Below are 27,794 nucleotides of genomic sequence, written 5' to 3' on the forward strand. Positions count from 1 at the left end.
TGTCCTGTGGGCCAGGCAAAGGATGGTGAGAACACACATGTGTGTGCACACACACTCACAACCACCAGGACACCAAGACACACACTCATACAATACACACACACACACACACACTCTCTCTCACACACACACACTCTCTCTCTCACACACACAACCACCAGGACACCAGGACCAAGCACAAGCTAAGACTGCCCACAGTGAAGTGGTGACCTTTGCCCCTTCCTCCCTCCTCTCTCTCATCATTTTCCTCCCTCCTCTATCCCGCACCTCTTCTTCATCTCTTCCTCCCCGCTCTCTCCCATACAGCCTCATATATGCAGGAAACTAGATCCAGGAAGGGGTTGTCATGGGGCCTTTTACTTTCCCAAGCTTGTCTTTTCATCTGTGAAATGGGCAGAGTTGGAGAAGGGAGGGTTAGAACTTAGACTCTGTGAACATCAGGCTCTTCGGGGCCAGCCTTCCTGGGATTCCATAATCTGGGTCCTTGCGCTCAGCTACGGGCAGTCAGGGTAGAGCCTAGAGGACTCCTGTCACATGACCCACACTCAGCCCAGCAGAGACACCCCTCCACCGGACCCCAAATGTCCTGCTTCAAGCCTGGGCTCTTCCCACTGTGTAACCTTCCTCTTAGCAGAGAGAGCAGCAATACCTTACACAGAACTCTCTAGAGAAAAATCATGCAGGCATATATCCAAATAATTTGCAAATCCCATGCAAATAGACTCCTGGCTCGTCCCATGTTGGTTTCATGGCAATGGTACCACTTTGAAACCAGTAGAACTGGACTGAATCCCAGTCAGGCCCCTGGGAGACACTCAGCAAATAATGTCACCATCCTGACTTGGTTTCCCTGTCTGAAAAGTGGAATCAATCCAGCTACTGAACATAGTAGTAGTACCTGTCACTGGACCATCTCTCTTTGTGACTGCACCACACAGCTTGTGGGATCTTAATTCCCTGACCAGGGGTTCAGCTCGTGCCCTCAGCAGTGAAAGCATGGATTCCTAGCCATTGGACAACCAGGAAGTTCCTGGGTCCATCTTTATTCATTCATTTCACACGTATCTATTGACCATTTGCCTTGCCCCAGTGCTGAGCTGGACGCTGACAAAATTCTGGCCAAGAGCTGGAGCTGTGTCCTTGCCCTCCTGGAGCTCACAGCCTGGACAGAAGATTTGCACAGCAGATGCAAGCCTCAGTCCCCCACACTCAGAGGTACTGAAACTACAATTTTCCTTACATTTCTAAAACTGAACTCAGTTTCCATTTCGAGGCCCCATTCTGCCAGGGGCCAGAAACTTAATCTCTGTAATCTTGGTGTCACCTTTCCCCAAGGTTGTATGGTTTAAGCCAAGACTTCTGCTGCTCCTGGGGGTGGTAGACAAGTAGTCTTCTCATCAGTGTCATCATCTACCCACAATGCTTACCCTCCATCAGTGGCATCCTTGTGACTCTCTGGGTCTTGGTCAGTGCAGAGCCCCTGCAGGTCACCAGCATGCCAGACCCTGGTTCCTGACTGCAAGCCTCTTTATCTTTGCTGGCTCTCTGCTAGGTTCGTGCTCCTACTACTGCCTTTTCCACCTTCAGGACATCCATCCATTATTATTATTACTTCCCTCCAAACCGCATTCCAGGCTGCAGCCAGGGGAAACTATCTCCAAAGGCCAGATCTGACCCTGACTTTGGCAATGGCTCTCCTGAGCTGTTCATATTCTTCAGCAGGACCAGCAAGCCCCTATTTACCTCTCCTGCTTCTCTCTTAACATCTTCCCACCCCACACCTTCAGCTAAACCAAATAAGAGCAATTGAGTAAACAACACACTTCCTATGTGCTGGATACTTTGCTCACATTAACTAACTCAGATCCTTGTAATACTGGTCTTCTTAATTGATGAGGAAACTGAGAAACAGGGAGGTTAAGGCCACAGATTTAGTCCAGTTTCAATGTCTGTGCCTTTAGTCATGAAGCTATGCCACCTGGAACTGAAGAACTCTCTTAAGAAACAGGTTGTCTTCTGTCTTGCCTACTAATCTCTGTGTAAGACTTCCCCTGCCTAGAACACCATCTCCTGGCACCTCTTTCATCTGGTTCACTCTACTCATTCTTTAAGTTTCACAATCCCTTCTTGACTCCCAGGCTTGGTCGGGAGACCCTGGGGTTCCTAGGGCTCCTTGTGCTGTTCCCATGAGAGCCTTTGTTGGTAGGAGCTGCTCTCCCCCCATGCACCCCTCTGAGCAGGAACCTATTACACATCTTGGAATGACAAGCTGCTCCTGGCATGGACCTGATCCTGTGAATGTTTATAGAATAAGTAATTATCAGCTCAACTAACACTCTACTTTGTCCAGGTCAAATGAATTCCTGGGGCTAATCTACCAATGGGCATTTATTGGGCATCTGCTGTGTGCCTGGCTCTGTACAGCAGGAGAAATAGCAATATTGAACCTTTAGTTGTGGTTTGTTTGATGCAGGTCATCACGGCCACGTGAGGTCGGCACAGGGCAGTGAGGTCGGCCACCCAGCTTCCATTTCCAAACTCTGCCACTTTTCCTTCTCTTCCTCCACCCTGTCTAGCCCCCAGTCCTGCTTTCTTCCACCTTCCTGATGAAGGATCTGCAAACTTGTTTACTGAAGGGGCAGAGACTGATCTTCGGGGGGTGGATTATGTCTCCCAGAAGGAGGAAGTGTAGTCTCCTCATTTGACAGATGAGGATTCTGGTACTTTGAGGGAAAGGAATGAAGTAGGTGGAATCATAACCTGTCACTGTGGGATGCATCCTTGGGAATTACTCTGTTCTTTCATCTGAGTTTAAAGATGAGCCAAAACTAGAACCCAGGTTCTCTGACTCCTGGTTTGTTGGCTTCTCCAGCTCAGTATCCTTGTTCCCAGATCCCACAGTCAGTCAGCTTCACAGACCACAGACCACAGCCTAGTTCTAGGCTGCATTCTGATTTTTATTACCCCCACTGCGTTCCAACCTTTGATCTAAGTGACTTTGTGAGAGCACATTCCAATGCTCAGGTGCTGGGACCAGCAGTCAAAATGCAGGAGTTCTAAGTCAGTCCCACAGAATTCTTCCAGATCATTACCTCTGTATCAGGATGAGGAAACTGGTCAAAGAAAACTAACAACCAGTGAGGAGTCCATGCAGACCTCCAAGTCTGCACACTCTTTGCTACATTGGTCCATTCCATACTTGTGGCCCATACTGGGGGATGGCATTTCCTCTCCACTCTTGCTCTGGCATTTCTCCTCATTTTCCTCTTCACTTACCAACCCCTCCCCACACCAAATAAAAGTGAAAGATCTCCTCCCAATTTCCTTCTCAATGGGAAAGATTCCTGTTGAACTGAGTCTGACCTCTAGCCAAGAGATGAGTCTAAAACTTCTGCTTTCCTTGCCCCACGCTCACTCTGGGTGGCTGCAGCCTCCGGTCTGGCTTTGTTTCCTCTCATCCTCTTATTAGCTGCCTAATCAGCAGCACAATTAATCTGCTCATCTGTGAAGGAGGATGGCTCACAGTGAACTGCTCCATTTCCAGAAGCCATTCTCTGAGGCAGCATGGCCAGGCCCTGAGCACTGTCTGGCTCCTTGATGGAGGGCTGCCCCGGGAGCTGGGGTCAATTAGTGGACAGATTAAGCAATTATTAGCCCCTAATAAGGGTGCTTGGCATCATTACCCTGCCTATTTACTGGCAAACCACAGCTTTCCTATGAAAACCAACAAATAAATTAGGGCATCTGGTCTACCACCACGTCAGCCATGCAGTAAATGATGTCCAACTGGCTCTCCGCTGCCAATGGATTCTCAGCCCAAGATATCCCTCCCGGTCACAGCAGCTCTGGAACGTGCCACAGAGTGACTTATCATTCCAATAGCTAAGTGCCCACCACTGGGCACATGGATTGTTCTTAGTTACCCCGCTGCTTCCTCCTGTCTGGCTGTCAAAACCTACATATCTGTCAGGGCCCAGCTCAAAGCTTCTTTCTCCTTGATACATTTTCTGCTCTCTCCAGCAGGGGAAGAGCTCTCTCAGTTCTCCTTCTGTGCTTTTGGAAGGGTTGTGTGCTCTCCTGTCAGTTTCCAGCATGGCAGGTGTCTCATGGAATGCCAGAGTTCCATTTTGTCTATTTTTTTCAGGTCTCCGAGGAATAAGTAGAAACATAGAGAGGGTCGGGGCAAAGATCAGTTCTTGTTTCCTTACCTCCTCCCCTATAGATGTGTGCAGGCCATGGCCAGGACATCAACAAAGGTGGTGACAGGGTCAGGTTTGGGCTTCAGGACAATCCCTGTGGCTGTAGTGATAAGGGCACCTTCTAGAGGTTTTTGCTGTCACCTAGGCTAGCTCTGGTTGCTCTCATCCAGGCTAGATGTGATGGTGGTCTAGAACAGAAGAGAGGCAGGGGGATGGAGATGAGGGGCAGATTTGCTAGTTTCAGAGAAGAGACTCAGGGACTGCCTGACTATAGGAAAAGAGTCATGGAGGTGACAGTCCTAAATCTGGTGACCAGGAGGCAAGGTGGGGTTTGTCCTAGTGAGAAGCCGAGAAGGCAGTCAGCCCTGGAGTCTGGAAACAGAGGACCCTTTAAGTGGGGAAAGGAGTAGAGTTGGGGGTATTGACAAAACCTCCCTGTCTTTTTGTGACTTCTCTCTGTTTCCTGGTGTACTCATCAGCCTCATGAGGACTGAGACCTCTCAAGGTCCTCGGCCCCGCAATCATCCAAACTAATGTCAGCCTTTAGCTAGTAGTGGACCCATTAGGGAGCAACTCTGCTTTTATTGTTCAGTTATCCTGCCTCTCCCCTATCTCTGTCTGTCAAGACTCCAAGGCATAGCTCACATGCTGTCTTTTCCTAGAGGCCCTTCCTGTGCTCTTGAGCAGGACATGCTGTCCTCCAGGCCTTGAACTTCAATATTACATCTTGAGCTGTCTCCTGGAAACAGAGATATTATTTGTAAAATTCACTGGGCAATACCTAATTCATAGCCATGTACCCGCAGTGGCTAACAACATAGGCCCCCACATCACCTATTGATCTCTCACTGTTTTTCCCAGCTGAGGAAAGGTGCTCCCTCCTTCCTGAAATATGTTGACACTAACCCAGATGCTTCTTTTTTTCCCAGGGATCATTGACTTCCTCATAAGCCAGCACCCTATTGCTCGTGTCCTACGGGAACACCTGGTCTTCAAGATTGCACCCATGCTCAACCCTGATGGTGTCTACCTGGGCAATTACAGGTGAGGGATGGGGGAGAATGCTTGGATGGTGGTATGAAAGCAAGAAGAAAAAGGGGCTATGTTTTTGAGGAGCAATTTTCAGACTACCCATGAGTTCATCAGAAGTTTCACCCCAGCTCCTGAGGATGTGATGAGCTGGTCTTGGCTAGTTCATGCACAGTCCTGTGAGGTCACTTGCTGGAGTTTCCTGGGCAGTTTGCTGGATAAGGAACCAGGAGACCTAGTATCAGTTTTGGTGCCTACTTCTTATGTAACCTTGGGGAATTCACTTTCCCTCTCTGATGCATTGCAGTTTCTCTTGCATAATTAAGATAATAATTATTTACCTGGCAGGGCACTTGTGAGCATCAGTGCTCACAAAGAAACAGTGGCGATGAATGTGCTTTTGAGCATATGGTGGTGATGACAGTTACCATTTTGCTTCTGGATTTCTTTTTGGCGATTATTAATGAAGGAGAGCAGCAGCCTGCATCATGTGGGCAGCATTTCTCTTTGGTGTGAGCATACTGGCTTGCCCCACACTCACTCATGCACTTTACATCTTGAGCTCTTTCTCCTGGCTTAGCCCCATAATTTACAGCTGAAAATTCCACTGCCCGGGGAACCATCTGCTGAGAGAACATTGAATCCTCTGAGAGAGAGTGTGTTATTAGCCTTATTTCACCTTTGAGGCAACAGACTGGGCCAAAGTCACACAACCAGTAAATCATTGACTAACTTCACTGCCCAAATTATACAGCTTGAGAGCTGATTGGTCCTAGAATTCCCAAGGTAACATTCAAGCGCCCCAGCTTTGATGTAAGACTCTGTGTGACCTGTTGCCTCACCCCCCACCCTCTAGTCTTAGAATCATTGCTCTGGCCGCTCTAAGGAAGGCCTGGCTCCTTACCCAGGTTCTGTTGGGGCCTGACACCTCACCTTCATAAAGGCCCTCTGTCCAGGGCTTCCTAGTCTCGTCCTCGTGTCACTTTGTGTGATTTTGTGTTAGTTGCTCAGTGGTATCCGACTCTTTGTGACCCCATGGACAGTAGCCCACCAGGCTTCTCTGTTCATGGAATTCTCCAGGCAAGACTACTGGAGTGGATAGCCATTCCCTTCTCCAGGAGATCTTCCCAACTCAGGGATCAAACTCAGGTCTCCTGCACTGCAGGCAGATTCTTTACTCTCTGAACTACCAGGAAAGACCCCTCATCTCACTAATCCTTCCTTGCAACTCAGTTTGTACATCTTCTTCTGAAAAACATCTCCCAACCCCCCAAAAAGAATTGGCCATTCCCTTCTCTGAGCTCCCACAGGCCTGCCTATTGAATGTCTTACCCCTTTGCAAGGACCCCAAGGTCCTAAAACCACCAGAGGGGAAACACTGAGCCTTAATGGTCCTTGTGTTCCCCAGTGCCTATCATCAAGGGTCAGCATGTAGTAGATACTCAAAAAGAGTTTGGTGGATACAAAAAAAAAAAAAGAGAGATGACTTTCCTGATGAAGGCACTGAGGTTCAGAGATCAAATGGGACTTGCCCAAGGTCAGTGGCAGAGCTCAGACCAGAACCCACATTTCCTGACATCCCATCAGGTCCTTTTGAAACAGAGCTGGTTTAATGCTTTCCCAGAGTGTGGCAGTTGGGTCCACAGAGGCTTCCTAGTACCCCTGGGTATGAGTTAGACAGAACCCACGGGAGGCATGATGCCTTAATTAAAGACAGTTTTGCTTCCTCTTAATTGGCTCAAGTCATGGTTCATTAGCACTGGCAGGTTTTATGGCTGCTGCAGGCCTGGGAGCAGTGCCTTTCCACCTTTCCTGGACAGAACGCAATGTTGGCAATAATGGTGGTGGAAAGACCATTTGATTGATGTTAACATTTCTGGTTAATTACAAGAGCAGCCATGGTCAGAGAGAGGTCAGTACTGTCCGTTCCACATACTTATTTATGTCATCATATGCTGTCCAGGGATAACCAGTTGGAAAGAGGTCTTTGACCTTGGCCAAAATGCCTCCTCTTTCTGGGCTTCAGATAGCCATTGGGGGTGGTGCTGGGGTGGTAACTGCTTCCTATATGTCCCCAAGCTGTCCAAGTTTTGTGATTTGGGCCTTTCAGGATAAAAGAATTCCACCCCTCAGAAATGGTTCTGTACTGAAGTTTAAAATCTCAGCCTTCTCCCAATGAGAGTATGTGATTCTCATTACAAGAGTTGAAGAAAATCTATAACCACAGGCATTAATCCTCTTGCTAAAACAGCTCTGAGTAGCAACAAAAAGCCTATCGATCATGAAAATTCACCATTAAATATTTGGGGGATGTGAAAAATAGTAATCAAGCCTACAAATGGAGAGTTTCAAGGTACCTTAGAGGTTCTGTAGGCCAGCCCCTCACAGAGCTACCCTACAGGCCACAGCACAGTGTCCCGTGGTTTGGTGGGACTTGCCCAGGCATTATAGGGGGAGAATGGATTTAGAGTTCAAGTAAATTTGGGAAACATACAGTTAGGCAAAGTTAAAAACTCTCTTCTACACTAAGATTTTTCCATTTTGAATACGCTAGGAAACAGGAATCCCAAGAGGGGAATATAGCGTTCAGTGTTTCCCAAAGAAATCCCTTTCCCCACCACCCCTCACCTGCTCCACCACCACCCTGTCCCCAGGGGGGTTGGGGATTATAAAACACCTGGAGAATGCCAGTCCAAGAATTCTGCTTGCTCATCCCCCAGTGCCATGTCAGGCGCTCACACACTTGTCTCATTTAATGCTAGCAGCAACTCTGTGAAGAAGGATCTTTGTGAGGCTTTCTATGCTTGCAAATAATAAAAATCTACTCCATGCCCTCCAGGTGCCTCTTCTGCCCCTACCCCTCCTCCTCTTTTTCCTTCTCTTTTTCTTCTCCTATGCTAAAGAACCATGTAATCGAATCTAGAAAGAGGAGTCCAATTTCCCAGCTTTGACCATGCAAAGCTGTCTGATTCTTTGTGATGCCATGGAGTATACAATCCATGGAATTCTCTAGGCCAGAATACTGGAGTGGGTAGCCGTTCCCTTCTCCAGGGCATCTTCCCAACCCAGAGATTGAACCAGGCTCTGCTATATTGCAGGTATATTCTTTACCAGTTGAGCTACCAAGAAAGCCCTATTTTAATAATACAAGTACCAATACCATGGTATTTATAGTAAAATAGACAAGGTGCACTCTAGCATTTAATGGCTGATGATGACACCTGTCCCATGATAGATGATGTACTTTATGTAAAAGAGCAGCAGTGTTTACTTACTAGACTCCTATGTGTTCTCCCAGACTCTGGATTATGGGAGGAGCAGAGAGAACCAGAGTTATAGCAGCCACCGTACACTCTCTGGCAGCCCTCTATAATAGGAGCTGGTGTAACAGGAGATAACAACCGTATTATGGCGTCTAATAAAAACACAGGCCAACTATACTATCTGTCTCACTTTTGTTGTTTAGCTCCTAAGTTGTGTCTGACTCTTTTGAAATCCCATGGACTATAGCCCACAAGGCTCCTCTGTCTGTGGGATTTCCCAGGCAAGAATACTGGAGTGGTTTGCCATTTCCTTCTCCAGAGGATCTTCCTGACCCAGAGATCGAACCCCTGTCTCCTGCATTGACAGGTGGATTCTTTACCACTGAGTCACCAGGGAAGCCCTGTCTTTGCTGTATCTATCTCACTTACTACACTCCAATAAAACTGGCCATTTTCTTCAGTTTAGGTCTGAGATTTAATGCCACTTCACAGAAAGGCCAGGCTTCCCTAGTGGCTCAGAGGATAAAGAACCTGCCTGCAATGCGGCAGATATGAGTTCAATCCCTGGGTCAAAAAGATCCCCTGGAGAAGGGAATGGCAGCCCACTCCAATATTCTTGCCTGGAGAATTCCATGGACAGAGGAGCCTGGCAGGCTATAGTCCATGGGGTCAGAAAGAGTCAGACATGACTGAGAGACTAATACACGCGCACACACACACACACACACACACAGAAAGGCCTGCCTAGATTCTCCAATATAAATTAGGTTTCCCATTACCCTCTTTCAAGAGCACTCTGAACTATCCTTTCAGAGCCCTTGCCCCAGTTTGTAATCATGTGCTTGTCTATTGAATGACTGTCTCCACCTCTAGACTGTAAGCTCCCTGAAATCAGGACTTTATCCCCAAAGCCTGGCACAGTTCCCAGGACAGAACCAGCCTTTGATATATAATTATCCAAATGAGTCAATAAACTCCAGAGCAGTGCTTAGTAACTAGGAAGTGGCACAGGGGCTTCCTTAATGCCTCAGACACTTAAAAATCTGCCTGCAGTGCAGGATATATGGATTTGATCTCTGGGTTGGGAAGATCCCCTGGAGAAGGAAATGGCTACCCGCTCCAGTATTCTTGCCTGGAGCTGTGTTCACAGGTAGAGCTATCATCACCAGATGCCCTCAGCTCCCAACCCTTTATTTTCAGCAACTCAGCCTCCTAACCCTGGTTGTTTTGACCTTATGCTGTTGTGACATAAACATTATAATGAGCTGCTCTAATGATTTAGGGAACTTTGGGTTCAGAGCCACACTTAGTTCTTGTACAGGGCATTACACTTAGAAACCACCTTGGATCATTACCACAGCTGTTTGAGAAAGGAAAGTCAGTTTTTATTATATCCATTTGAGCAAAGGGGAAACCAAGTCTGCAGAGATGAAGAGCTGTGTTTAAGGTCCCTTGGTGTGTTCAGGGCTCCCTACACTGCCAGACACTGCCAGTGTCCTACAAGCTGGAGGCAGAAGCAGAGAACTAGCGGACTAGCTTTCCCTACTCTCCTGAGCCTTCTCATCCTGGGGCAAGACCCGTCTCTCCCTGGCTTCAGTTCCCCTCTGCCTTCTTGGAAGAGGAAAATGAAGTGCAGATACTTCTCATCATTTAGCAGAGGCGCTGGAGATAGGCTCTGTCAAGAATGGTATAGCTACAGCACAGATGAACCTGGGGGATGTTATGCTAAGCGAAATAAGCCAGACACAAAAAGACAAATATTTTATGATTCCACTAATATGAAGTACTTAAGAGTAGTCAAAATCATAGAGACAGAAAGTAGAATGGTGATTTCCAAGGGCTGGCTGGTGGAGCTGGGGGAGGATAGTTATCGTTTAATGGGTATAGAGTTTCAGTTTTATGAGAGGAAAAGGTTTGGAGATAGCTGGTGGTGATGGTTGCACAACATTGTAAACATACTTAATACCACTGAATTGTACACTTAAAAATGATTAAAATGGTACATTTTATGTTATGTGCATTTTATCACAATGTAAAAATAGCGGTATAACATATCAATGCAATTTGAGCATCTTTGGAGAGGTTTAGGCGGGGGATCTCAGGCCTGGAAGGATGGAGGGATAAACACTGTAACTTCAGATGCTTATAGAGATGAGAGTTACGAGGCAGAGGTGGGCAGGCCTTTGGCGTCCAGGGGGACGGGCTGAGGAGGTCCACGGTTGTTGGTGGCTCTCACCGTCCTGCAGTGGGTCGGCCATCCCCACACAGTGGAGCCTTATTCTCTCTCTCCGCCACCTCCTCCTCCCCATCACTTGCTTTTCAGAGGAGACACCCTCCGTCCCTACCTGTACCCCACTGGGCCCGGGTGATGTGCAGTTTTCCTTGCAGCTGAGAAACAGACTCTCCATCTCTACATGACAATACGAATCTCTGCATTAGGTTTGCATTTCTTAATTAGGTGCTTGTCATTGTGTGTTCCATAGAGTCACATATAAGTAAACAGTCGTAGACCTTTGAATAAATTTATTGGTTTTATTTATGTTTCTGGGCATAAAAATCTATAATTACCAGGTACAGCCTCCGTATAACTGATATTTAATGACAATTACTTTTTGTTACCATAGAAATGAGCCCAACGTAGTTACCCATAATTTCTCATTTCCCAAACCTCACACATGCTGAATTGCAATATTACCATAGTAATTGCCTATTAGTCATCATAAAATACGCAGTTACCCAAAAGATATCAGGATGCTGTGAAATTTCTCATCTTTGGGAAGCCTCAGTGCTTCTTGAGAGTCTGGAGATGGGGGAGAGGAACAGACCTCCACGGGTGGTGCAGAAATGATTCAGCTTTATCGCACGGCGCTGCAGACCCCGCAGTGGAAACGGATGCTGCTACAACCCGCAGACTTGCAACACATTCTGTCTGTTGGCCCTGGTGAGCTTTACGTAGCAAAGAATGCTCCAGCGCAGTAAATCCAATTTAACTAAGGTTTGTCGAGGGCCTGCTGAGTGTCAAGCCCTGTTCTGCGCCTTAGGGAAGCAGATGGAGATCAGAGGCAGCCTTTGGCAATAAGAGGCCCAGTATTTGTACTAGAAGGGTGTGTGTCATGCTGTGGAAGCCTGGACATCATCAGAGCTAGTGTCTAAGTGCCTACTAACCACACATTATAGATATCATCCCTGCTAACACTCAAAACAACCCTGAGGTGGAGGTAGTATTATGGCCCCTTTTTAATTAGAGAAGCAAATTGAGGCCCAGAGATACCAAAGAACTTGCCCCGGGTCCCCTAGCAGGAAGGGTCAGATCAGGTTTATGAATCCAAGCTGGCCAGGCCTAGCCTGCTACAAATTAAATCCGTGGCTACACTGTATCGTAAACGCAGGGAGTGATTCCTTCTGACTACGGGTGATGAGGGAAGGTTTTTGAAGAATGTATACAGTCCACCAGACATAGAAGGGATATAAGGAGAAATTTTTACAGCGATCATCATTACATATGGCAGAGGGTAAAACACCAGGGGAGGTATTTCCTGCACACACATACACACACTTACAAACACAAACATAACACACATACAGATACACACATAGGGACACATACACATGCATGTACAGACGCTGTAACCGACCAACCCCACTCACCTCAATAGCCAAAGAAGGAAACATTCTTAACTGTCCAAAATAGAACAGAAAACAAAATTAGCTATGTAAAAAATATGCATCAGTGTTCTATTTGTTCTTCGACAAGCATAAAACTGCACGTTTTTCATCAACTGGAAGTGAGCACAAAGATCCACTGCAAGTTGCCTCACCAACTGGTATCTGCCAGCCCCTTCTCACTATGCCTCCTTCCCCACACAGGCCACCTGCCCGCCCCACCCCCCCCCACCGCCCCCAGCTTGCTGCCTCTCTCAGCCTCGTCAGCCTTGGAGTGGGATGGGGCCTCAGAGATAGCTTGTGCATGGCCCCACCTAGGGCAGGGGAACCTTAAGAAGCGCCACACTGATGCCAGCTCTGACTATTAGAGGCTGTTTATATCCACGCTAATGGAGAAGGAAATGGCAACCCACTCCAGTGTTCTTGCTGGAGAATCCCAGGGACGGTGGGGCCTGGTGGGCTGCTGTCTAGGGTTGCACAGAGTCGGACACGACTGAAGTGACTTAGCAGCAGCAGCATATCCACACTAAATCTGTCAGCCATCATTTCTGCTTTCTGCCCCTGAAGGATTAGTCAGGTTCGACCCATCTTCTACGTGGTAGCGTTTCAGCTGTTTGAGGATTGTGTGTCCCCACACCTCCCCAACTCCTCACTCACTCCAACCTCTGTCAGCTCCTGTTCTCCTGGCCGAACACCCCCAGAGCTTTACGATTTTCCACATGTGAGCTGAAATCCAGTCCTCTCCCCGTCCTTCCTGCTGTCTTCTGAACATGCTCCAGATGTTCGTCATGGTCTATATTTGAGACATGGTGTCCAGGATGGAAAAGTTATAATGATGAGTGTTGGTGATGATGGTGGTGCTGATGACCATGATAATGGTGATGATAAATAGACTATTGAACCTCCTGGATCTGGCCTTATTCTAGGTATTTTGCATGTATTGTTTTATTTAATTCTTAAAACAACCCTATTGTTATTCTCATTTCACAGATGAGGAGACTGAGGCATAGGTAGATTAGGTAACTCCCTTAAGTTCATAGAGCTAGCTAGTGGCACAGGAGAAGGAAGGAATCATCACAGGCCTAGTTCTGGGGACATACTTCTCCTGGTACAGCCTACTTGCCTATCGCTATCTGACATTGACCTCTTGTCAACCTCAATCCTTCCACTTGCATCCCTGCTAAGTCACAAGCCCCACACTCCAACCACCCTCCCACCCTTCCTTCTCTGAGAACCTTACAAGAAAGCATAGACTGGGCAGAAATCACCCTGCTCCTTTGAGCAAAGAGGAAACCAAGCCACAGAGAGGCTAAGTAACTTGCTCAAGGTCACACAGTATGTGAGTCACGTAGTTTTTCAAGATGAAGCGCAAGTGACACAGGGGCCAGACCAAGCCTTACCTCCCAGAGACTCTCTCCCTTTTTATATAACTGAGTGATGTTTCCACAGAGGCTGAAAGGACACCGGGCTGGCAGCGTAATCAGGTGTCTAACCCATGAGTACGCACTGCCAAAACCAATTATTCAAATGAGCTTCCCAGCCAGGTTCTGCAGAAAAGGCCAGATGGCTAGATGTCTGTGGAGACTGCTCCCCATCTCTGTCCCTTCAAGTAGCCTTTCAAAGTTAGAGTTGATAGTGAGTTGATTTTAATAATTGATTCTACAGTGAAGACAGGCCTCTGTGGGACAGTTACCCAGAATTAGGGGCTGGGGAGTCCGGAGGAGCAAAACATTGTGATGGAATCAAGAACTTCATGGCTCCCAGTCTTAGTTCCGAAACCACTGATGGAATAGCGTCAGTTCCATGTACAACCCTTTGGGGGCGCCCTATATACCGTCAGAAGGAACCTATACTCGTCAGCCTTGTCTTCAAGGTGGGCACAGCATTCAGGAAGCTCTTCCTCAACCTCACCTCCCACTGTCTCCCTTGTTGATGTTCAGTGGCTCAGTGGACTCTTTGTGACCCCCTGTATTGCAGCATGCCAGGCTTCCCTGTCCCTGATTATCTCCCTTGCCCCACGCTCAAATGCTCACTCAGCAAGTACTTTGTCCCAAGCATCAACTGGGGACCTGCGGGGGGCTTGGCCCATGCTTGCCCTCAGGGAGCAGGTGCTGGTGAGATGGATCTTGAGGGATGAGTGGGTGTTAGCCAGATAGAGAGATCGGCAACACATTCTCAACCAAAAGAATAATACTGTTAAGTAACAACAGTGATTATAATAATATAATCATGAATGGAATTTTACAAGTTGTCAGACCCTATTCTAATAATTTTTAATGATTATCCCCCATGGAGATGTAGGAGTGATAACTCATCATGCTTCTGCTCCCACTCTCAGCCTACTACCACCCATGTAGGAGGAAATACAGGGGTCAGAAAGATAGAGGTCAGAATGTTAGCTTTATTATTGATAGAAGCAGGATTTGGAAGCCATAGCTTGTATCTGTGGCTAAAATTGGCCTTCTTATACTTCACCCCAAAATTCTACTTCCCCACCATCCACAATTAAAAGATGCTTTCTTCTTGGAAGTAAAGTTATGACAAACCTAGACAGTATATTAAAAAGCAGAGATATCACTTTGCCAACAAAGGTCTATCTAGTCAAAGCTATGGTTTTTTCCAGTAGTCATGTACGGATGTGAGAGTAGGACCATAAAGAAGACTGAGTGCTAAGGAATTGTTTCTTTTGAACTGTGGTGCTGGAGAAGACTCTGAGTCCCTTGAACCTACAGTGTAGGTTCACACACTGAACAAAGGCCAAGGGGGCAGGTGGAAGCTGACAAGCCTAGCTACTTGGAGGTTTTACACCAGCATGCAGAAGGGGGTGCATTTTGTAACGAGCTCATAAGACATATAATGTGCAAGGCTGTGTATAGAGACTGGGGGACATGATGCACGAAGCTGGTAGAATAAGTAGGGACTGGTTTGTGGAGGATCCTGAGTGTCACACCAAGAATGAAGCCATAAGACCAGCTAACATGTATGTAGCACTTATCTCAAACAAGGCAGTATGCCCAGTGTTTACATGACTGATCCCATTCAATCCTTTAAACAACCCTCTGAGGCAGGCAGAATCCGTATTTTGCAGATCAAGTCTGAGGCCCAGAGAGGTTAAACCACCAGCTGATCCATGGCCACACCAGAATCTTACTCAGGCAGCATGGCTCTGGAGTCCACATTTGCAACCAAAGCCACTTCTCAGGCTCAGACCAGGTGGGCAAGGGTCTTGGCAGTTTCCAAATCTGTGAAGAGCTAAAGGACTTTTCTTCCCTCCAGTTCTTCCTCTGCCTCTTTTCAGTAAAGAAATGGAAATAGCTAATTCCTGGCCCCAAGGGCTGGGGTTTTTCCCAGGTGGCTCAGTGGTAAAGAACCTGCCTGCCAATGCAGGAGATGTGGATTTCGTCCCTGGGTTGGGAAGATCCCCTGAAGAAGTAAATGGCAATCCACTCCAGTATTCTTGCCTGGAAAATCCTATGGACAGAGGAGCTGGTGGGCTACAGTCCATGGAGTTACAAAGAGTCAGACTCAACTTAGTGACTAAACAACAAGCCTCAAGGGTCTTTAGACAATGTGCCCTCTTGAGCCTTTAAAATGGTTCTCTACTCTTTGTCAGTGTTCTTTATAGAGAGAAAAATAATCCATCAGTTCTGGAATTGACTTTCAACTCTACCCTTACATAGCTGTGTGACCTTGGCATTAGTTTTCCTATCTTTGAAATATGGAAATTGGGTTTTATGAAACCTTAGACCCTTCTGACTGGTGACTGGCTCTCAGAATTGCTTTCAGTTTCAGTATGGAAATCCTCCCAAGTCCAGCAGGAGCCTAGAAGGAGGGGGCTGAATCCCAGAGCACATGCTCTCCACAGGGAGGGAAAGGGTGCTCCAACACTTCTCCTTGTCCATTAGGAATAAGCTCTGGGAGAAGGGGCACCAGAGAGTCTAGGGTTAGAGACGACCCTTTTCCCAGGTGTGGTCTCAGTGCCCCCTTCCCCAATCCTACCACCTTGCCAGAAGGACCACCATGACAGGGTCAAAACCTTGCTGACCCGTAGAGGTCAGACCCCAAGTGCTCATCCTGGCTCTGCTGCAAACCTTGGGCACACCCAGGGCCTCCTCCCACAAACATGCAGTTTGTGCACTGCACACAGGCTCCTGGTCCAGGGGTCAAGGTGGGCTGCGACTCTGCTCCCACCTGGCCAGAGCAAGTGCCCACCCAGATGGGTACTTCCACCCCTCAGCTCATATGAATCCCTCTGTCAGGCACTGAACTGACTCCCAGGGCTGCCACAAGAGACTAGAGTGATGGTTAAGAATATAGGCTTTAGAGCTGGGCACACCAGATTCAAGTCCTGTCTCTGTCCCTTTTCCTTGCTCGGCTAAGGGCAAATTACTTAACCTTTCTGTTTATTTCCATTTCTTCACATTACTGTGAGTTGGCTATGTACCTGACACTGGGCTAACGCTGAAGACTCAATGGCAAATGAAATTGACTTAGCTCTGCCCTCCCAGTGCTTTTAGATCTCTGAGCAAAACATGAATTTGTCCAAGATCATAAAACAACTCAGTGGTAGATCTGGGACTCAAACCCAAATTCTTCTGAGTTGGAACCTACGCGATTATCTATCCTCCTCTCTGCCTCCACAGCCTGGGCCACATCCCTGTTGTGATCATGTAAGAAGGAACATGAGGGAAATGCTTTAAACATCTCAGTGGTGGTGATGGGGAGTGGGTTGATATAATTGCCCCTTGTGTGTGTGTTTGGGACAAAGAGCACTGCCCATTACCCTCTGTTTCCACTGCAGCAGGGCCCAGCCCACCTGCTAAGCATTTTGCAGCAGCTGTTGATGATAGATTGCCTGGCATTTGACACTGGCCAATCAATAGAGCTGGAAGTTGCCTTGGGCCAAGGGCAATTGAATCTCAACCTTTTAGTGCCATTAAATAAAGCAATATTTATTTTGCTTTTGGTGCAAATATGCTAAATCCAATTCAGCTCATTGATAATGCTGAAAAACTGCTGCATTTGGGGGACAATTGTGTGCATGCCCTATATATCTCCACTTGTCCACGCCACCCTTCCAGGATCACACAGCCCCACATGCTCAGGGTGAGGTTGATCTGGAGCCACCAAACTGCCTTCCTCTCTACCCTTTAGAGGAGATGAGAAGGAAATCATAAGGAGGGGAATTAAAATCATCGCTCTCGTTTCAGCTGCTATTGTTGCAACAGGGATGAGGTGTGGTGTCCTTCACAAGATGGAGGTGTTTATTTGCCATTTAAATAATGTCCTCCAGAACCATTGTATCTCTCCCACTGGGCAGAGGAGGAGGAGAGTAATACAGGAAGAGCAGACAAGGGAGTAGCCTAGCATCTCTTTCATAGATCATATAACCTCCCTGATGGCTGGAGGGATTGCCAAGGGTCACTGAGTTCAGTCAGACCTGGGTTCGAATCCCAGCTCTATATTTTACTGGTTGTCAAATGACCTTCTGAAGGTCATATCTCTCTTGGATTTTATTTCTCATTTTTTAAATGGGGATAAATTCTACCCACCTCACTGGGTTATTGTGAGAGTATCTGGCATGTAACAAGTGCTTAAATACTTTTCAATATATGTCTTCAAGTAATTATCTGGACCGTGTTTGCAAACCTTCAGGGTATTTGTTCATGCATTTGTTCATCTATTCATTTACTCATTTATTCAATAGATATATTGAACCTTCTCTGCACTTGGGTCTGTAGTATACGAAGTTGGAATGGAGGTGGGCAAGATTACACAGACATAGTCCCCACCCTCACTAGGCTGACAGTTTGGAAGAAAAAAGGAAAGATACTCAAGAGTATTTCCTGCTCAAGAGAAAGATGTTACATATTACATGAATAGTCCATGGAATTCTCCAGGCCAGAATGCTAGAGTGGGTAGCCTTTCCCTTCTCCAGGGGATCTTCCCAACCCAGGGATCGAACCCAGGTCTCCCACATTGCAGTCAGATTCTTTACCAGCTGAGCCACAAGGGAAGCCCAAGAATACTAGAGTGGGTAGCCTATCCCTTCTCCAAGGGACTTCCCAACCCAGGAATCAACCTGGGTCTCCTGCCTTGTGGGTAGATTCTTTACCAACTGAGTTACCAGGGAAGCCACATATTACACAGTTATTTATAAACTTGACTTTCATAAATTTGTATTTTTTAGAATGGTCCTAATGTCAAATATTCTATATCATTGGTACCATAAATAGCCCCACTTGTGTCAGAACTTGGGTCCTGATTTTGAGCCCATTCAGAAATTTTACCTTGAGAATAAGTAACAAAATAATAGAGGACCAAGGAGACAGAGGCCCAGAGTAGAAACCCTGGCTTTCACACACAGTGACTCTAAAGTGGTGATCATAGGGGTGAAGGCCAGGCATCTGGAGGTCATCTTGTTCATTCCCCTGTATTTAGGCATTTGATTTGGGTCCTGAAACCACTGATGAGAAACAACCTGCACCAGCACTGACCTCCTAGTGCCTGTGACCCAGTGAAGGACACAAGCATAACACTGTTAAGAATGTATAGAATTTCCCTGACTTTGTACATGCCACCAACTCTGGAATGTTCTCTCTTGTCTTGACTTTGACAAACTTCCCATCTTCTCTTCAAAGCTCTGAGAAACATGAGAACTCCTAGAGGTAAGGATTGGGTCTGATGCAAATCTCAAATGTTGGAAAACTCATGCAATAAATGTTAGTTCAGTTCAGTTCAGTCGCTCAGTTGTGTCTGACTCTTTGCGACCCCATGAATTGCAGCACACCAGGCCTCCCTGTCCATCGCCAACTCCCGGAGTTCACTCAAACTCATTTGCATCAAGTCAGTGATGCCATCCAACCATCTCATCCTCTGTCGTCCCCTTCTCCTCCTGCCCCCAATCCCTCCCAGCATCAGAGTCTTTTCCAATGAGTCAACTCTTCGCATGAGGTGGCCAAAGTATTGTAGTTTCAGCTTTAGCATCAGTCCTTCCAATGAACACCCAGGACTGATCTCCTTTAGGATGGACTGGTTGGATCTCCTTGCAGTCCAAGGGACTCTCAAGAGTCTTCTCCAGCACCACAGTTCAAAAGCATCAATTCTTCAGCGCTCAACTTTCTTCACAGTCCAACTCTCACATCCATACATGACAACTATAAAAATCCTAGCCTTGACTAGATGGACCTTTGTTGGCAAAGTAATGTCTCTGCTTTTTAATATGCTGTCTAATTTGGTCATAACTTTCCTTCCAAGGAGTAAGCATCTTTTAATTTCATGGCTGCAATCACCATCTGCAGTGATTTTGGAGCCCTAAAAAATAAAGTCTGTCACTGTTTCCACTGTTTCCCCATCTATTTCCCAGGAAGTGAGGGGACCAGATGCCATGATCTTAGTTTTCTAAATGTTAAGATATTGATAATTCTTTATTATTTGGCATTTTATTTAAAAACTGTATCAATCCCTTTCCTAGACTATGTTGTTCTCTTTATATTTCAACCTGCTGCTGCTGCTGCGTCACTTCAGTCATGTCCGACTCTGTGTGACCCCAGAGACGGCAGCCCACCAGTCTCCCCCATCCCTGGGATTCTCCAGCAAGAACACTGGAGTGGGTTGCCATTTCCTTCTCCATTTCAACCTAACCTTATTCAAAATGTATGCTTCTTCCAACTCCCTAGCTTTGGAGGTAAAGCCCAGTTAGTGATGCCTTTGAATCATTTAATGAGAGAGCTGGAAGAGTCCTTTATGCATGAAGTGTAGCCCCCTCATTCTACAACATGCATGAAGCCTAGGAGAGGGAGAGGACTAAGATGTCATCCTAAGATGACATAGACATTAGAGGTGAGGCCTGTCCCCTGGCCCCTAGGCAGAGCTCCTACAACTTTACTAAGATGTTTTCTTCAATAAATATCAGTCTTTCTACTGATAGACTGGTTGCCAATAGAAGCTTTCTTTAAAAATCAGCTCAAAAAGAACCCCGAACCGGTACTGCTGATTTAAGAGTTCCATGAATGCTTTAGCTTCTAAAGCACTCCAGGATTCTTGAGGATTGAGTTGCCTTTGAATCCCCAGCCATACTCTGCTTTCATCTGAAGGTTGGATCAAGGAGTGGATCTTTCAGGATCTCTCAGCAATGACACTTTTCCTTCCATTTTGAATCTCACTTTTTGAATCAGAGAGGCTCTCGGGAAGCAGCATGACCAGGTATGAAGATCATGGAGTCCAGGGCCAGGACACCTCCTGGATTCCAGTGTGGGCCCTGTGCAGTATTGGTTAGCTGATCTTGGAAGAGTGGCTTATTTTCTCTGGCCCTCAGTGCTCTCACTTGAAAAAAAATGCAATCTGCCTGTGTGGCTGGATGTTTCTGAGAACTATATAGGATATACGAAAATGCTTGAGAAAGAATGAAATGTTCTTTCAACAACTACATCTTTAATGTCTGCTGCAGTCCAGGCTTTTTGTCAGGCACAGGAATACAAACATGAACAAGGCATCATCCTTGCACTTGGGAATTCATGGTCCAGTGGGGAAGACAGATTTAACAATGACTATATCTTATGTGGTAGCCACCCCGATGTGGGGGCGATGGATGCCACGGGAGCAGAGGAAAAACACCCACCATGTGTTTGCAGAGAGCAAGTCAGCAGGCCTTCCTGGAGGAGATGATATTTAGGCTCAGACAATTTCAACAATGTACCACGGTTACCACTGTCATCACTGGCTCCCCTTTCTTCAAGGTTCATTCTGTCTGAGGATTCTGCTGAGCCATTTGTAGACATTAGCTCATGTGTGCAGTCCAGGTCAAGGTTGTTATCTTCATTTTACATATGATAAAACAGAAACCCAGAGAGGTTTTTAAAAAAGAAATTTTAAGATCACATAGCTGCTAAGGAGTACGCCAAAACTTGAGCCTAATTGACCTCCAAAGCGTCTAGTCTTCCCAACATAACCTCATTGTTCTGTGTTATTCTGTGGGGGAAGGCTGAGACTGATGGAGAAAGTCACTGGAAGACAAATTTAAGCTAAAGACAGGGAAGATTTTCTTAACAGAGCTTTCCAAGAATGGGATAAGCTGTTTGGGAGGATGATGACTACCAGGGCCTGGCGGTGTCATGGAACAAGTGACTTGGCCAAGACTTTGCTGAAGGCATTCTTATTTGGAAGAGGGAGAAATAAGTAAGCTAACCATCTCTAAGGATACAGTTGTTTATGATTAAATCCTGTTATCAATGACAGTGTTCCCTTCCAAATTTTTAGGTGCTCAGTGAAGGCTGGAAAAACTCTGGGAACAACACCCAAATCAATGGTTTCACCTGCTTGGTGACCAGCCACTGGGAAGCAGACAATATAAAGGACCTGCTGGAGTTTTCCATAAATTTGCCCACAGAGCCATATAGTTAGAGATGTTTTCAGTTAAAGAAATAGGGACTGACCCTTCCACTTAAAAAAAATTAAATTTATAGGAAGGAGCTAACAGAATGAAGCAGAAGCTGGAGGTCCAGATTTGGAAAACAACCAACAGAGTAGCTCTGGAGGACAGAAAAAAAGGCTGTTGGCAGGAACAATCTGCCTCTGTTCCACCACAGCAGTGCTGTATGACCCAGCTGCCAGCCTCGCATCACCTGATCCAAGTTTAAGTCCTGAGCAGAAGTAGCTGTGGCCTAAGTCTGGGTTTCTCGCTGCTCCCCTGACTGCCAGGTCATCTGGCCCATCTCTCTTGTGTGGTGAAAGAAAAGGCACCACCACAGTCTCAGCATCTTGTAACAGTAGAGGAATGAACTCTCCCCAACTCTGCTCCATCTAGTCACAGTCAGATGCTGGCATTGACAGAAGAAAATGGACAGATGCCTATGACATTAGGAGGGAAGAGAGCAAGGATATGAACTCAGATCTGCCTGATTTCCAGACTGGGGGAGAAAGCCAGGAGGTCATCCCTGACCACCACTGTCCACTGCCCACGCCAGCCCCTGATGGATCGCAAATCTATCAGTTTACGCCACTCATACAGCATGTAGCACAAAACCATGACAAAATACAAGGAGACAACAACGTAACATTTTTGATTGCCACCATGTGCCAGAACTTGTGTGAAGTTAAAGTTGTTACATGTATTATCTCATTTAATCCTCATCACAGGGTCCTGAATTATAAATGGACATGAGCCTGTGAGCAGATCTTCTTTCTCTAGACTATGTTAGGCTGTGTTTCTTGTGAATTTCTTGCATGGAATTGTGAGAATGTTCATAAGCTGATCATGACTTCACCTGTTCTCTCAGGAAAGTTATTTGTAACCTCTCTGTGCTTCAGTTTCCACATCTGCAAAATGGGCATAATAAAGCACTCCCTCATAAGGTTGACATGAATGAAGTATTTCACACTTAGTACAGTACTTAATTTTTGAGACAAACAATATCAGTAACTTCTGTTGACTGTGACCCCTTGATTGTGATGGTAATGATATTGTAACATGCATGTAAAACTCTGTTTCCACTCCACCATCAGTGAGAAGCCAACATCAGCACTTGAGTCATCTAAATACAGAAATGTGAAGCTAAAACAGTGAAGCTACTTGCCAGGCACTGGAGGCCCTTACATTTCCCCTCCCATTCCCTTCATAATTCACTGTCACCACCTCCTCACTACATGCTCTGTGATTTGATCAACCCAAATTGCCCACATTCCTCCAAAAGCCTGGGTGGCTTCATAATTCCTTTCTTTGCTTACACTTTTCCTTCTGCCCCACACCATCAAACATTCGTTCAGTAAGACCCAACTCAAATGGCTTCTCCTCAATGAAGCCCTTCCCCATATGTCCCCACGAAACATTAATTATTCCCCCATGGGATTCCCAGCCCGCTTATTTTAAGTGAGAGAGGAAATTATTATTATTTACTCCCCAACCACCTTGAAGGTGAGATAGTCTGAGTGGTCCTACTAGTGGTCCCTGATAGAGTCCTTTTTATTTTTTTCCTGAGCAAGGTGATAGGTGGAATGTATATGTAATAAGTTGTAGCAGTAATATATAGTTAGTCACTCAGTCGTGTCCAATTCTGAGACCCCATAGACTATAGCCCACCAGGCTTCTCTGTCCATGGGATTTTCCAGGCAAGAATAATGGAGTGGATTGCCATGCCCTCCTCCAGGGCATCTTTCTGATCCAGGGATCAAACCCAGGTCTCCTGCATTGCAGGCAGATTCTTTACCATCTGAGCCACCTGAGAGGGGGGTTAAATTTTATTACTTAAGGAATAGAGGGAAGGGTTTGGGAAACAAGATGGGATGGATTAAATAGTAAGACAGGGATAGAGAGAAAAAGGGGGACATTTGGGCAAAGAAAGGCCATCATCAGTTTTAAATCTGATTAAAAATCTGCAAAGAGCAGAATTTTATCCTACAGGTGATGGAGAATCATAGATGAATCTTGATCAAGGAAGCACGATCATCAGATCTGTGTGGGAGACATTCAGGAGACAGGAGAAGGATGGGTACAGTCATTTGAGTTGTGAGCAAGCACAGGGTTTCTGAAGTTGTCCCTCAACCTGGGCTGGCCTGGAGAGTGCCTACAGCATGCAAAGGTCCAGCAGTTGGAGGCACAGACCCAGAAACCTGGGGAAGGTTCCTCCTCCCAAGGACAAGTAGGGCTTTGAGTCGGTCTGGAGGAAGAGCAGGAGGAAGAGGGAGATGGGGAGGTCAGAGGTCACAGTCACTTGTCCTAGTGAAGTAATGAATGTGCCCAAGGGAGGTCATGGAGAAGGTGGGCAGGGTAGCTCTCACCGAGCAGGTGACCTGTGAGCTAAGATTAGTGCTAAGTGAGAATGAATCCTGTACCTGTCTGGAGGAAGAGGCTTCCAGGCCAAGGGGACAAGCTGTACAAGAGTCCTGGGGCTGGAAGTACCCAGTGTGTTGGAGGAACAGTAGGAGCCCAGAACCTGGCATGGAAGCAGCAGGGGGTGGTGGTAAGAGCTGAGCTCATAGCAATAACAGAGGGAAAGATTGAGGGCAGAAAGAGAAGGAAGCAACAGAGAATGCAATGGTTGAATGGCATCCTCAACACAATGGACTTACGTTTGAGCAAATTTGGGGAGATGGTGAAGGACAGAGAAGCCTGGCATGCTGTAGTCTATGGGGTCACAAAGAGTGTGATATGACTGAGCAACTGAACAACAGCAACAATATTTCTGAGTATGTAGTTCAAACTCTTGCAATAAAAGTTTTACTTAAAAAAAAATAATAACAGAGGGGACCACATGGTCGCTTGTAGCTGGTGGTAAGGACTTTGGCTTCCACTCTGCATCTATAGAGAACCATTTGAGCAGAGAAGGGCCATAATCAGACTTACACTTTAATAGGATCACCCTGTTTATTGTATGGGAAATGGGGATGGGTATCTAGGATGAGAGGTAGGGTGGGAGGTACAAGGCTGGAAACAAGACCAGGTAAGAGAGTATTGCAATACTGAGCTTGGTCCAAGCTCAAAGCAGCAGTAGTGGAGGTGATAAAGCAGTGCTCGGTTCTGAGTATATTTTGAAGGTAGACACAATGGACTGGCTGTGAGTGTGAGACAGGGAGGAACAGTGTGGATACCAATGGTCTGGCCTGAGCCTTCTTTCTGGCCCTGTATAGAAGAAGCACATGTGTCCGATGGTCGCAGGGCATGAACACAGAAGTGAGATGGCTCCACAGAAATATGTTTGAACCTCTCCGTGACTCAGTTTTTTTTCCTGTCAAGTGAGAATTATAATAGCAGTGCCCTCATAGTGCTGTTGAAAGGAACTGAATTAATACATGTAAAATATGCTCAGTGCTATCTCTGGCCAAAAAAAAAACTGCACTAGGTAAGTGACATAATGACTGCTCCCACTCCTAACTGTGTTTTGGAGAAGTGAGGAGCTTGGCTTGTCCTCTGTGTACTGACTCTGACTTTGGGTACTGCCTAGGTGCTCTCTGATGGGGTTCGACCTGAACCGCCACTGGCTGGATCCCTCTCCATGGGCCCACCCCACCCTGCATGGGGTGAAACAGCTCATCATTCAGATGTACAACGACCCTGTGAGTAACTGAACCTCCTCAGCTTTTGCTGGTCTGACGGCTTGATCTGGGAAAGGGGCGATGTGGTACTGGGACAGTCCACCAGGGGCTGCAAATGAGGAATTCAGGGTCAAAGTCAGGGAGGAACTAGGCCTGCTGGTCTCTTCTCTGAACTGAACAAGTGCCTTCCTCACCCCTCACAAACACCAGCTTCCATTGTGGAGATCTCATGGAGGAAGGAAATATACCCACTTACATTTGTCAGGGCTCTTGGGTTACAAGCAAAAGAAATACAACTTGTGCTAACTTACAAAGAAGAGAGAATTTTTTAGAAGAATCCCAGAGCCTCATATAGGCAAAGATTGCAGCCTGGCCTCCTGTATCTGTAGGGAACATGTGCCAAGTATCACATCCAGCACTTCTTCCACAAGAGAGAGTGACTCCCTCTCATATTCTAGCTCCAGTTCCAAGTGGATTGTGCTTGGCCTGACTGGGAGGACATGGCCACCTCTGGGCAAGGCAACTCTGGCCCAAGAGGCGAGGATCTATCAGGACAGGAGAGCCTCACTGGAGTCATGTAGCCAAACTTGCAGTGTGTGGTGTAGGGATGAACATATTTCCAGATAAAAGGACCTGCTGTTCCAGGAAGATGGGGAATGGGGAGATGCACACTGAGTTTGTTCATAGGGGCAAGACTTTGTGAGAAATAGGAGAAGATACTGGGGTTTCATAGCTGAGAGAACTCTGAAGAGTTATGAGAGATGACAGACATCTTCCACTTGGAGCCAAAGCAAGAGGTAAGGCCGATAGAGAAACAGAGCTTTTTAACCATTAGAGTTGCCCGATGATGGGACGGGTATGTGAGCTGTGAACTTGGCCTTACTTAAAGTGTTCAACTTGAAGCTAAATGGCACTGTCAAAAATAGTGCATGGAAAAAAAAAAAAGAAAAAAAAATAGTGCATGGAGGAGACACAATTGTCTGGGAGACATTATAGTGAGATTGCATGCAAGTCTCTTCCAACGTTGATGACCGTGCCTTATGACCCTCGGCTGCCATCAGGTGACAGACACGATTGCTAAAACAGAAAAGGTTCCAGAGTTGGGGTATTTCAGTGATACACCTGTGTACCACATTTTACTTGCTTTCTTTGAAGATGCCGATAAGAATACCCTAAATTAAAGAGCAGTCTTTACTGGCCAGACAAAAATGTGTACATAAAAGCAAGTCTATTTATCTTGTTTTTACAAGCAAGGATTCGTGAAAAAGTAAGTGCTTAGGTGCAAAGTAGTTAACTCAACAGCCATCTTGATCCTTCTCTGGGAGCTTGCCTCCCTAGGCCTTTTACAGCCCACCTGCCATCAGGGCTTACATAGCCACAGCTTTAGCATATCTGCTTCTTTCTCCAACTCACCCCTCCTTGTCTACAAAAGAAGCTGTTAGCTGTGCTCACCAAACTCCATTATTACCCTGAACTCTTGATCCATCCTGACGAGCTTTCCTGGCAGAGAGAAGTTGCTTCTAAATTTTGCAGGAGGTGTCTGTTGTCAACTGAGTTTTTCCCCTCAGAGCTCAGTGTTAACTGCAACCTCCCTGATAGAATCCCCACACCTCCTTCTTCTGCCATCTCCTTCTTAAAGAGAACAGCCCCCACATTTTTTCTGATGTAGTTAATAATGGGTATTCAATAACTATATGTTGAGTTGAACTGGATTGAACATGGTAAATCCTGTTAGGCCTACTGTAATATGGTTTATAGGTTCCAAACAGCTATTCACAGAAGAGATAAAGAGATATGACCAAAGACAAAACATGAGACAGGAGAGATGACAGAGTGCGGGCCATGGAACAAAGCGGTGTTTTAGGTGAATCCCCAAGGAGAGAACTAGGGGTGGAACCAAAGGGAGGGTGTCAGGTTTGTTAAAGAGAAGAGACCGTCATCAATCTGAGGTCACTGATTTGCTCCCAGGCAACTGGGCCCTTGATCCTGTTACAGAACACCATCAGGGGTTTTGAGGGTATTAGGATATTCTTTGGGCCATGAGTAGGTTGATCATCAGCAGGTTGATGATCAACATACTTGGAAGCTGAGCGAGCTGTGGGAGCTGCATTCTCCCGAAAGTCCACTCCTTTTCTGCCCAGGCAAGGATGTGGGTGGGGCTCTAACGTGGGACCCAAACTGAACTGGGCCAGGACCCCAGCTCCCTCCGTCTCTTCCTCTCTTCTCCCTTCTCTCTCGCTGTGCCCAGAATCTTATTTCAGCCTTTCCTTCCTCTTCCCACAAATATTTATCAAGTAGTTTCTCAGGTATTGTAGTTGAAATAGTGAGCACAACACTAACCCTTACAATCTAGTGGGGAAATGGACATTAAAACAGTGTATGCATGCCCAGTCATTTCAGTTGTGTCCGACTCTTTGCAACCCCATGGACTATAGCCTCCCAAGCTCCTCTGTCCATGGGATTCTCCAGGCAAGAATACTGGAGTGGGTTGCCATTTCCTTCTCCAGGGGATCTTCCCAACACAGGAATGAAACCTGCATCTCTCATGTCTCTTACGTTGGCAGGCAGGTTCTTTACTACTAGTGCCACCTGGGAAGCCCTATTAAACAAG

At 46.4% G+C, this 27,794-nt stretch overlaps 1 protein-coding gene across 1 annotated transcript in view; it reads left to right on the forward strand.

Annotated features, from left to right (window-relative positions):
• The window catches only part of AGBL4 (AGBL carboxypeptidase 4), a 1,467,493-nt gene that overhangs the window by 1,338,691 nt on the left and 101,008 nt on the right, over window positions 1–27,794 (forward strand). Inside the window, exons 8-9 of the mRNA XM_070364879.1 lie at window positions 5,129–5,243; window positions 25,093–25,204. Coding sequence (XP_070220980.1) covers window positions 5,129–5,243; window positions 25,093–25,204 — 227 coding nt within the window. The remainder of the gene's footprint in view (window positions 1–5,128; window positions 5,244–25,092; window positions 25,205–27,794) is intronic.

The sequence above is a fragment of the Bos mutus genome, chromosome 3 (assembly GCF_027580195.1).
Source record: "Bos mutus isolate GX-2022 chromosome 3, NWIPB_WYAK_1.1, whole genome shotgun sequence".
In the NCBI taxonomy this organism is placed as follows: domain Eukaryota; kingdom Metazoa; phylum Chordata; class Mammalia; order Artiodactyla; family Bovidae; genus Bos; species Bos mutus.